Below are 12,630 nucleotides of genomic sequence, written 5' to 3' on the forward strand. Positions count from 1 at the left end.
CTTAGTATAGATTCAAGGTTGAGTATGGAGGAAAGTGCAGCTTCTTGCCCAATATAGGAGTGTGTTTTCTCATCATGGAAGTGTGTATTCTATTCTGTGGATACAAGATTGTGGAAATTAGGTCGTTGCTACAACTCTTGGGACTGGAGAACTGTACAACATCATTGTGATGATTAGTGAGATGGGGATATTCCATATCTATGGAGGACCTAGGTAGAAGGGTTATTGGATAGGGATTAAGTGAGGGGTTGTAAGCTTGGGATTAGCTTAGCTCCAAATTAATACTGCTGATAGTGGACTTCATTCATGGCTTGGTATGCCCCCAGAGTAGGTGTGATTTCATCGAACTAGGTCAACAATTCTTGTGTGCACTTTATTTTTCAGCAACTATTTTAACTGTCTTTATCTTGCATATGTTGTTGATAACAGACCAGATGTCTCGACATCCTATGGGAGAACTGAGTTCTGCTATACCAAAATTTCACCCATAATTAACAAATAATCCACATAACACACAATAAAATAAATAATTAAAATAAAACGGGCGTTACATTATGCAACACCATGAGCGATAAATATACATATGTTCAGAGTAAATATACAAACAAACCCAACAAAAGAGAAATACACAAAGACGAAGAGAGGAAAACCAAACATCTCACGAGTTGTCGGCTCCGATTGATAAAAAATCCACCTCCGATCATCCATATGCAAGACCTTAGTGTTGTTTTCTAAGTTAATCTACCTAAGAATTAAATTGATGGAGTTGGGACACAAAAACCCCTAAAACCATAACCTAAAACTATGCTGAAATGAAAAGTATATAGACAAAACTTACGCACCCGCGCTAAGCGGGCTTATCGTGCTTAACATGCTGCCACTTAGTTTACACGTTACACCGCCTTTGAGAAAATATATGGGCTTGTAAAAGTGACCGCACTTAGCAAGCATAACGTGCTTAGCGGGCTTCAAAACACAGTTCTGGTTCTGCCAGAAAAGATGTAGCACGCTGGGAAATGGGCTTGGCGGGATCAGTCATTATTTTCTTCCAAAATCGCGCATTTGAAGTCGTGCCTTGGAAAATTTATTGCTCGAGGCTCCAAACGTGCACCAATACCTATAAAATAAATGAAAAACTATCAAACGGTACATCAATGAATCAAAATCACAAATTATACACGAATATTTTTCAACTAATATTAACAAAAGAATCGATAAGTGCCGCAAAATTATATACGAAAATAACTACAATTTGGCACTTATCAGAAGTTTATGGCGATATTTTTCACCTTTAAGCGAAACTGATTTGGAATCTTCATCATCAATAGGTTCTGTAGAAATAGTGATGGAGATGATTGAATCCTCTATTGATCAAAAAGTTTTAAGCCATGACCGAAGCACAATTGATGTCAAATACATTTCTAAACTTCGATTTGAGTAAAGGATATCTTCTACCGGTAATGAAGACGTCGTCATATTGGAACCCTGTATTCAAGGTGAACGAGTTTGTATGACTCGACCTCGAGGAGTCTCGGACGAGTATATTTACTTTTATGTTGGCATGATTTAGGACTTTAAAATCCGGATCCCTTTCACCGATTTCGAGTCTTACCTACTAGTTTCATGTTTGTTTTGATAAATGGGAGTGCAACAGAGGATTTTAATGTAGGGAGAGGCTTAAGGCAGGGGGACCCATTATCCTTCCTCTTTGTGATTGCTATGGAGGGTATTTACGCTTTAATGAAGAAGTTAATGGATATTGGAGTTTATAAGGATTTCTAGGTGAATGAAGAGATAATGATAAAGTGTTAGAAAATAGGTATGATAATCTTGGATAACTTCAAAGAATCGTGTTCGTACACTTTCCGAACAAAGTATTTCGACCCTATTCTTGCCTGGGTTCACGAAATCTTTGTGGGGATAATTCTCGAAGAGCAATCTGTTTCTGACAATAGAGAACAGATCAGGAATGTAGAGAGGAAGTATTATTTTCGTGTAACAAAATCGAGGCCAAATGAATCCTTATATAGGAGATTAATAACAGAAACAGAAAAGACACACCTGTTCAGAAAAACGGTCATGTCTGTTAGGAAAGGGTACAACGGTCAGAAAAATTAGCCAGGGGCTCTGCCCCTTGGACCCCGACGGGGCGCTGCTCCGCACCCTGCCAGGGGCTCTGCCCCTTGGACCCCGACGGGACGCTGCCCCGTACCCCGCCAGGGGCTACGCCCCTTGGAACCCCGTTTCAATTATTCGTATACAATTACACGTTTAGCTCGACGAGCGTGCACTCCGCAGTACCTTAACTCGTTTCAAACTTAACGCATAATTGCATCGCCCTATAGTAAATCACATTACTACCAAAATACATTGATGATACTAAAATCACCAACATAAAGATCCTTTAATTTGGTGATGACACAACCATTATAGAGGAAAGATTTTGGTGTAATTTATGGAGTGTGAAGGCTTTGTTAAGAGGTTTTGAATTAATATGGTGTCTTTGTGTTAATTTTTTCAAGAGTAAGATTTATAGGATTAATGTGGAGGAATCATTCTTGTAGGCAACGTCCATTTTTCCGAGTTGTTATAAAGATAGTTTACCTTTTTAATTTTTGGGAGTTCAGGTTGGAGATAGCCGTAGAAAAGTGAGTATGTGGAATTCTATTGTGGACAAAGTGAGAAAAAAAGTGTCAAAATGGAGAGATAAATTCTTGTCTTAGGCGAGAAGGGTGACCATGAACAATGCATTCCTTAACTTTATCTCTTTACAAAGCTCCAACTAAAATCTTGAAAGAGATTTATAAAATTCAAAGTAATTTTCTATGGTATGACTCATAAGAAAAGAAAAATCTTCATTGGGTAAGTTACCAGAAGGTTTGTAGAACAAAGAAGGAAGGGGTCTAGGTATCAAGAATTTGGAACTCTTCAATTGAACACTCTTGCTTAAGTGAAAGTGGAGGATCTTGGTTGTTAAGGAAGCAGTTTGGTATGGTATTCTGAAACATAGATATCAAAACCTAATTTTGAAGATGTTTGCCAATGATACGAGTAGAAAAATCAGAAGAGAATCAATATGGTGGAGAAATTTGATGAGCATTGGAGTTAAAGAAGGCCAGGAAAAATTAAACTTCTATGATCATATTCAGTGCTCACTTGGGGACGGCAAATCAATTTCTTTTTGGCATGGTCCATGGCTTGGTGATCAATCGTGAAAGGAAGTGTATCTTAAATTGTATGTTTTAGTTTCATAAATAAAACCAAATCAAACCAAACCAACCCAAACTAAGCCGGTTTGAGTTGGTTCGGTTGGTTACAAAAAAATTATTGAGCCATACATACACATATAGAGGAAAATATATTTTTGTGTTTAATAGTATATACATTACCATAAAAAAGTTTATAACTGTCAAAATAAATTTATAATTGGATACATAAAAATGCATTTTACAATTTTATCTTAGGCCTAAAGAATGATATACATTAAATTACATTCGTAAATAAATATTATACAAAGAATACGATAAAATATATTTTATCAAAATAGTATTTATAAATGAATAATATTTTGTTTTTTGATGATATATAAATTAAAATAAATATCTTACAAAGAATATGATAAAATATAGACATAATACTAGTTGATTTCTCTAAAAAATTAAAGAAATATATATTGGTTAATAAGATTTTGTAACATAATACAGTTTGATTTGGTTCGGTTTGTAAATTACAAACCGCAAACTGAAACGAACTGCACGATTTTGTTAAAAAATGACTCAAACACATTCGAACCAAATGCTATTTTTTACAGTTTCGATTTGATTCAATTCGATTTTATATTAGGTCGGTTCGAGTTCGACTTTGAACACCCCTAAAAAAAAAATAGTAACGAAATTGTATCTATTTCCTCTCTTCGGCTCCTCCCCACATTCTATTACACATGAACAATCACAAATTAACTTTCAAATTAGAATTTCTTGATAAGTCTTTTCATTATCTTAAAAAATGATAAAATAAGTTATTTTCTTTTAAACCCAGTGTAGGGACCCAACTTTTACTTTGAAGGCACTATAATAGTTTAGAGTATAAGAAAAGTCACATCCTTTTTTGTTTTATATATATAGCTAGCCTTGGCAGTTTTGAAGATAAGCTCAACTATAGCTACAAGAGAAAAAAGACAATAATGGGAAAGAGCAAGGTTTTAGTTGTGGGGGGAACTGGTTATATTGGTAGGAGAATAGTAAAAGCAAGTTTAGAACAAGGTCATAAAACCTATGTTCTTCAACGTCCAGATATAGGACTTGATACTGAAAAGGTGCAAATGCTTCTTTCATTCAAGAAACAAGGTGCTCATCTTGTGGAAGGTTCTTTTTCTAATCATCAAAGTTTGGTAGATGCTGTGAAACTAGCTGATGTTGTTATTTGCACCATGTCTGGTGTTCATTTTCGATCACATAATTTGATGATGCAGCTCAAACTTGTTGAGGCTATCAAGGATGCTGGAAATGTTAAGGTATGCATATCGGTACTATCTAATGATTTAAAAGTGTAGATCATTACTATTTTTTGATAAAATAATAAATTTTATGATATATAACATTTTATTATAGTTTATTAAAAATGAAAAATAGTATGATTGGACTTTTTTGAAATTTTTTCCTTGTACAAATTTGGAAGTCCATTTAGTACTATGTTTAGATAAATTTCAGTAGAAGTAATTGACCAGTATAATTTAATATAAAAATATATTTAAACTCAAAAAATATTAATTCTAATTAAATTTGAAAAGCATAGTACAATCAAACCTACACAGATAATTTTAAATTCATATGACTGAAGTTGGTTGGTGTCAAGCTTATCCAACAATTCGCATACTAGATTTTTAAATAGGGGTGACAAACAGACATGTCATTCCGTTATGACCCGTTTTACAAAAATCTAGAAAAAATGGAGCGGAGTGAGGTAAATATAGTCGAAGATGTAGGTCTAAAATTTTGACCTGATCGGAACTAAAAATAAAAGTTTGAAAAAAATGAAATTACGGCCATTGTAACTTTTAAACTTAAATTATAAAAATTTATGTTAATATAATGTTTGCGAAAAATTAAAAGGCCATTGCAACTTTTAAACTTAAATTAACATAATGTTTGCGAAAAATTAAAAGACGTGCGCCTAGACTTTTAGATCAGCACACACTAAATTGCAAACAAAACAAAAATATACATGATAGATCCGATCCGTTTTCCCACCGGAAAGAAACTTAAAAATAAAATTTTAAATATAAACTAATTGATGTCAAACTTATCCAACTATATGAATATAGATTAGCCACACTAAAAACTTTAACATTCTTATTTCTTTTAAAAGAAAAATTCATTATACAATTGCGTCAAAAAAGATTTACCTACCATTGTCAAAAGAAAATTTATATTACTTCAACTAACTATTACTCCTACCTTTTACATTTAAAAAGGAAGTCAATTTTCGTACCCCGTTATGTTTGACATTCGACTTACCAACCCCAAAGTAAAACCTAACCCCGTATTACTAAAATTAATCAAAAGTTTTATAATATTTTTATGATTATATTTTAATTATTTTACATACTAGTACTTCTCACGTGTAGAAAACCACTAATAAAGTGGTCAGAATCAGAGTTGTTTTATATTTGACTTGGAATCACTTTTTGTGTTTCTTTTGTAAAAAGCATCTATGTACAAAACATTGATTTGAACTCACGCCTAATAATCATGTCCTTTTTTCCTTCCACTAGCGTTTTCTGCCTTCAGAATTTGGGATGGACCCAGCTCTTATGGGACATGCACTTGAACCAGGAAGAGTCACATTTGATGAGAAAATGATTATAAGAAAAGCAATTGAGGATGCCAACATCCCTTTCACTTACATCTCTGCCAATTGTTTCGCCGCTTACTTCGCCGGCAACCTCTCTCAGATGGGGACACTCTTTCCTCCTCGGGACAAGGTGGTTCTCTATGGCGATGGCAATGTCAAAGGTAAGCAAATTGTGATTAATTCACACTGCGATGACTGTTATCAATGTTGTAACACTTGTACCGATAAAAATTGCAAAAATCTTTACGCGACTGTATATGTTTTTTAAAACCTAGGACACAATTAATATTGGAATTTAATTACACTAAGATATATGAGATGTGATTGTGGCAGTTGTTTATATGGATGAAGATGATGTAGCAACATACACAATTAAGACAATTGATGATCCTAGAACATTGAACAAGACAATATATCTAAGGCCACCAGAAAATATTCTCACTCAAAGAGAGTTGATTGAGAAATGGGAGAAACTTATTGGAAAGCAACTAGAGAAATCTACCTTATCTGAACAAGACTTTCTTTCTTCCATGAAAGGTAAAATGTACACCCAAAAAAAAGTAACTTTTAATTATTTCATATTAATAAATAATTGTTGATTATTGATTGGTGTGAAATTTATTAGGTTTGGACTTTGCAAGCGAAGTAGGAATGGGACATTTCTATCATATTTTCTATGAAGGGTGTTTGGCAAATTTTGAAGTAAGGGATGAAGAAGAAGCATCGAAGCTTTACCCAGAAGTGGAATACACACGCATGGATGAATTTCTAAAATTATATGTGTGATATGAGATTATTGTATAACCGTGAAAAGTTATACTTTTTATTATTCAAATTAAATAAATATTGGTGATGTTGAGTACAATATTGAAGCAATTGAGAAGAAAGAACGATGATCATGTATTGGCAAGTTATTTTTTTTTGTGTGTGTTGGATTGGTAGTGGATAAAATTGATTTTGATATAATTAAATTTAGTAGAATTGATTTTAATAAAATTGATTTAACAAAATCGATTTATATTTGGATACATTTATATAAAATCGAGTTGAACAATAAATTTCATTGTAAAAATCACATCTAAATTTAAGAGATACAAATTCTAGCTTTTAGTAAAATCAATTATGAAGACAAAATAAATTTATTTGAATCAAACACCTCAAAATCATTTCAGAATCAATTATACATTTTTAGAATTGTTTTTACCTCTTTCAAAAATCAAACTAAACAAACTATTTGTCACGTGAAGGATGATGATTTGTAATTATGTTTGCTTTAATTGTGAACTTATTTCATTTATTTAAAAGAACAAATCCATAACCAAGTTGATTGGGTTTAAAGGTGAGTATCGAGAAGTAGGGAAGATTCTAACAATAACAACAATTAAGTCTTATTTCATTAAGTGATTAAGTGACTTCAATTACATGCATTAAATTTCACAGTAATGTTCTATTAAAGATCGTAATTTTATTCATTCGTTAATTTTGATATTCTTTTAATAGTTTCTCTTATATTTATTTAGATCTTCATTTATCTCTAGTTGTCTTATTCATCCTCATCTGATCTACTCTTCTTATAACATAATCTAGACGCATTCTCTCTGCATTTCCAAATAACCTAAATCTACTTCCCACCATATTTTCTACTATAGGTGCTACCCTAAAACTTTCTAATAATGTCATTTGTATAATTACTTCATATCCAGTCTTATCACACATCTAGCGCAACATCCAATCTTTACCACACTTACTTTACTCTCGTATTGATTCTTAACTATCCAATATTATGTCTCGTACAACATTACATGTTTTAGTACAGTCTGATATAATTTTCTCTTCACATTGAGTGATACTTTTGTGTCACATAAAGACCCTAATGTCCTCCTCCATTTCATCTGTCTAACTTGAATTCGAGTGTTTACACCCTCTTCTATTTCTCCATCATTTTGTATTACAAACCAAAGATATTTAAATTGTGTGACTTGAGGGATGATATAGTCTCTCTACAGTTCCAAAACCAAAATTGTTTATGCAGATCCTTGATGTGATGATGTGAGCTGCTATGGTGCGGTTGAGACATTTTGCAAGTTTCTTCGCATGTGACCCTAGATTTATATGTTAGGGAGTGACAATGCATCCTAGGTTTATAGGTTATGGCCCAGCCTCCGGTCACGCGCCCCAGCCGCTCCCATCTGACGCAACTTCCAATATCCCATTCGTGCAATCGCGCTCTACTGTTGTCGTCGTGGCGCAACACCTCTGCCACCCTGCCTCCCCCTGATTCCCAAGTTTTCTTGATTTTTACAATTCCATATTTTTCCTGACTTTTTTATTATTCTGATATTTTTGATTTTCGGGAAAACAGGCCATTTGGGATCGCTAAAAAATTCATAAACAAATCATACATTTTCCAATTATCACAAAAATCTCATAAGGGCACAACCCAAAATTAACAGAATCATATATTTTCTATTACAACAACAAGATATGGAGTAACTCATCAATCGATGATCTTAGGGGTTTTGCTCAAATCCCTTTAGCCACAAACAAGAACACACAAAAGAAATATAGATAATAATATGGACAAGATAGGAGGGTGAGTACCCCTCACTATCCTGACTTCCTATAATCACCTATGAGTAAATAAATCCCCCTTTATCTCGAAGTTTGAAGATTGAAGAATTCTTCCCCATTTCTCACCATCGCTCCAAGCTCTCCTCTAAATCCCAAATTCATGATTTTCCTCTTTTCCCAATTACTAATTTTTGCATGTATGTACCAAAGTCCCTCACGTTAACTATTTATTGAACCCTAAAAATTCCAATTTGTTCTACCCCTCTAAGCTACTAACACCCCCTAATATTTGATTTTATTTAAAATAATCTTATATTTTATTGAATAAATCCCACCAATATATATTTTATAAACAAATTTATTTTTTAGTTATGTATTAATAATACTTTAAAATAATTATTTTATTTTAATTTGAATAATTTTCTAACTATCTCTAAATACTCACTTATCTAGTTATTTTTATTTAACTAATTAATTCTATTTTTCTTCTCTACTCTAAAATATTTTTATTATTAATTGAATAAATAAAATAAAATAATTCAAGCCAAACACATATATTCACTACATTAAATCAAATAAATAAATTAAAAATAATAAATTAAAGTCGATGTATTACAACTACCACCATAAATTGCGAATGATCATGACTATTGACTACCACCATTTTTAACCACCATTAGTTATTACCACCGACTACCAACAATTACTACTTTGAACACACCAACAACCACTTTGACCACCGTCACCTACCACAATCACCATTGTCAACACAACTTTAACCATCGTCAACTGACACTCTATGGTCATCAATCTGACCAACAATCACCACCATCGACTATCACTTTAATTACCACCTCAATCACCATAAACCACCACTAATCATCACTATCGACTACCACTATAAACCACCAATGATCATCATTACCGACTACCACCATAAACCACCACTTTAATCACCATAAACTACTACAATCGACCACCACTCTTACACGCTTCCACCGACAATCACCTCTTTTAATCACTATTAATAAAACTTTTATCAAACAAATATTATTTGTTTATAATATTTTAATTATTCTATAACTTAAGGATACAAATTGTTTGAATTAAAATATTTTTATTATAATCTTTATTTTTATATTTAAAACTAATTTTAGTTTTTAAAAATTGCATAACTTAATATTAAAACTAATTTAAAATTTAAAAAAATTTAAAAATTCAAAACAAAAACAAAATTTAAATTTTTAAAAATTTTATCACATAAAATTAATCATTACAAACATTGAATCAAATACACACTTATAAATAAAGCAAGGGAGAATACACATTGTAATTTTAAAAACTCACTTGTCAATTTGCAAAAATTACATACTACTTTCAAAGATGGTTACAATTTCTAAGAATAATTTGTATATTAACTCCTTTTATTTTGTTTTTCAGAATTTTACAAAACTTTTGTGTACAAAAGTGTAACTATGGGAACCTTGTCTTCACCCAATCGTTTCACTTTGATTTTGACTATTAAACTTGTTAGCACTTCACATGAGAACTGCACCTTCTAACTGCTTTTATTATCCACTACTTCTACCATCATGTTCTCCATTTCACCATTCGCACCCTCTTCCATTCCAACTTCAACTGTAAGTACAATTTGTCTCTGCAAATTTCCTTCAAAAATGCCTTCAATCAGTTCTCACACTCTATTGCTTTTCTGATTCTCTAGGTTGTCAAGTTGGAATCTTTTTCGCTGAAAAATGGTGGGGTTATCAGAATTAGAGGTGCTAATGCTCTTTCAAAGGTACCCAGAAATCCAAAATTAGCAGTATGTTGTTCTGTTTCGGCTTCGGGTGATGCCAATGCCTCTGTTCAGACTGATGTTCCTTTCCCTTTTGATTACTCTGAGCTTCTGGAACAGGTTAGTTTTTATGATCTTTTCTTTGCTTCAATTTTTTGGTTAATTTCAATGTTAAGTTTGGTTTTTGATGGACAAACTTAGTTAGGGTTTGGTTATATCAGTATTGTGAAGAGTAACAATTTGAGTTAAAATGTTAGTTTATTGAACTATTTAGGTTCTGTTTGGATAAATAGCTTAATTAGAGTTTATAGCTTAATTAGGTTCTGTTTGGATAAATAGCTTAATTAGAGTACATAGCATAAGTGTTTATCATATATGTGGCATTTGTGTATTTTCAATAGGCTGGAGTTGCAGTGGAATTGGCCATGAAGGATAACAAAAAGCTAATGGTGAGTCCTATCTGATAATATTTTTATAAGGAATTGAAAATGAAGGTTACAGCACTCTCTAAACTGAGGAGAGAACCTATTGATCCTATAATGAACAACAATCTTCAACAGGAAATTGAGTTTCCCACTGCCGGACTCACATCCGTACCAGGTCCTCTATGTATTTCGGTTTCCTGTTTTTTCGGGTACAATTGTTTCAACTTATGTGCAAATTGATTCATCTCGTGGAGTATATTCCAGGTGATGGTGAAGGTGGAATAGAGATGACTGGAAGCATGCAATTGATTCGTGAATTTTGTGACCGCTTCATTTCGTCCGAGAAAACCACGCGAACAAGAATAGTAATCTTCTTGATTTAGAGCACTATTATTCTTTATGTTCACAGCATTCCTTTCTTGATGAAATATAAAGGCTTTTCTTCTTCACTTCACTTCCAGTTGAATTTGATGCACAACCTTGTTGTAAAAATCAGTTTTTTCCAGAAGCTAATGAAGTCGACTTTGCTAGACAATCCGTCTTCAGTGGAGCTTCTTTTAAGTTGGACTATCTGACAAAGCCTTCATTCTTTGAAGATTTTGGTTTTGTTGAGAAAGTAAAAATGTCAGATAGAGTGAAGGAAGAAGATGAGCTTTTCATAGCAGCTTACCCGTACTTCAATGTCAACGGTAAATCCAAATTTTCTTTGTTATTGTTTTTATAAACAATGGAAGGAAGTTTCATGACATGTGTTTCTATGAATTTCAGAAATACTTGTTGTGGAAGAACTTTACAGAGAAGCTGTCTTGAATACTGATCGGAAACTGATTATTTTTAATGGTGAACTCGATCGTATCAGATCTGGATGTATCCTTTTACAAAATTGTTAAGTTGTTTATTAAGAGTTATTTTTCTTGCATAAGTATTTTGAGTAAACAAGTTTTACTAGCAAGTCTCAATCTCCTTCCAGAAAATAGTTAGCCTTGAATGAATCAAGATTATCCACCGTTCTTTTACCCGAAGCTAGCTGAACTTACAAAGTCCTTTCTACCTGCGATGGAAACTGTGTACTACATTCATAATTTCAAGGGTCGTAACGGAGGAGTACTTTTCAGGTCTGTAAGCTGATTAACTCGAACTATTTATTACATTGAAAAGTCAAAAAGTTTAAAGAGATAGCAAAAGGGCATGCCCGTCCGTTTAGACGCTCCTGCTAAAGTCTGTCAAAAAGCAAACTTTTATAAGTTAACATGTGATAAATTGTTTTCACAATCTCTTCCAAATAGTCTGACAAAAGCATTTCGTGTAGGTGCTATCCGGGTCCTTGGAAGATTCTGAGAAAAGTGGGGAGTAGTAAATATGTTTGTCTACATCAGCAGGATACTATGCCATCCCTCAAGGAAGTTGCTCTTGATATTCTTCCAACAAATTGATGTATCTGTAATAATAGTAATGGTAAGAATTTTCAGCTTCCTCTGTGTCCTGAATTGGTGAACTCACTACGCCTATAGTGTCCTTTTCACTTTTCAAAGCTACAATTTTGTCTCAGAATTAAGAAAGAAAGATTAATGAAAAGAAAACTTACAAAATTTTGTGTACTGATGAGCATCAGGGGTTGGTATCCAGCTTCTTCTTCTTCTTAGGAGATCAAGAATGATGTCAACCGTTGCCATCTGATGATCGAAGGATTGAAGGCTGTGGCGAATAGAATTGGCAGCTTCTAGTGTTCAAATGGTGTTTATATTTGAATAGCTACCAAGTTGTTGCTGACTTGCTATATAGTTTAGAAATTCATGTAAATTCATGTAAATTCATGAGACATACAAGTTTTCTGTGTGTTTGTGCATTGTACATAATTTGTCATTTGCCAACAGGTACAGACACATGAGTGTTTTAAAAAGCGGTTTGGACCGTCTCGTTGAACCGGTCGAACTGAGACTTGGAGAAATAATTAAATATCGGCTGACTATTGAACCGATCATGTAA

At 33.1% G+C, this 12,630-nt stretch overlaps 2 protein-coding genes across 2 annotated transcripts; both read left to right on the forward strand.

The window, feature by feature from the left end:
• The first annotated feature begins 4,148 nt into the window (after nucleotides 1–4,148).
• On the forward strand, nucleotides 4,149–6,743 carry LOC131646645 (isoflavone reductase homolog). The gene is made up of 4 exons (XM_058916629.1): nucleotides 4,149–4,513; nucleotides 5,774–6,014; nucleotides 6,187–6,390; nucleotides 6,479–6,743. Exons 1-4 carry the CDS (start codon nucleotides 4,184–4,186, stop codon nucleotides 6,637–6,639), a joined length of 936 nt encoding a protein of 311 aa, XP_058772612.1. The 5' UTR covers nucleotides 4,149–4,183; the 3' UTR covers nucleotides 6,640–6,743.
• Nucleotides 6,744–9,911: 3,168 nt separating this feature from the next.
• LOC131646646 (protein LPA3-like) lies at nucleotides 9,912–12,630 on the forward strand. The gene is made up of 10 exons (XM_058916630.1): nucleotides 9,912–10,064; nucleotides 10,148–10,339; nucleotides 10,621–10,668; nucleotides 10,780–10,819; nucleotides 10,909–11,009; nucleotides 11,141–11,333; nucleotides 11,413–11,511; nucleotides 11,642–11,759; nucleotides 11,954–12,099; nucleotides 12,257–12,630. Exons 1-9 carry the CDS (start codon nucleotides 10,017–10,019, stop codon nucleotides 12,075–12,077), a joined length of 963 nt encoding a protein of 320 aa, XP_058772613.1. The 5' UTR covers nucleotides 9,912–10,016; the 3' UTR covers nucleotides 12,078–12,099; nucleotides 12,257–12,630.

This window comes from Vicia villosa, linkage group LG2 (assembly GCF_029867415.1).
Source record: "Vicia villosa cultivar HV-30 ecotype Madison, WI linkage group LG2, Vvil1.0, whole genome shotgun sequence".
Taxonomy (NCBI): Eukaryota; Viridiplantae; Streptophyta; class Magnoliopsida; order Fabales; family Fabaceae; genus Vicia; species Vicia villosa.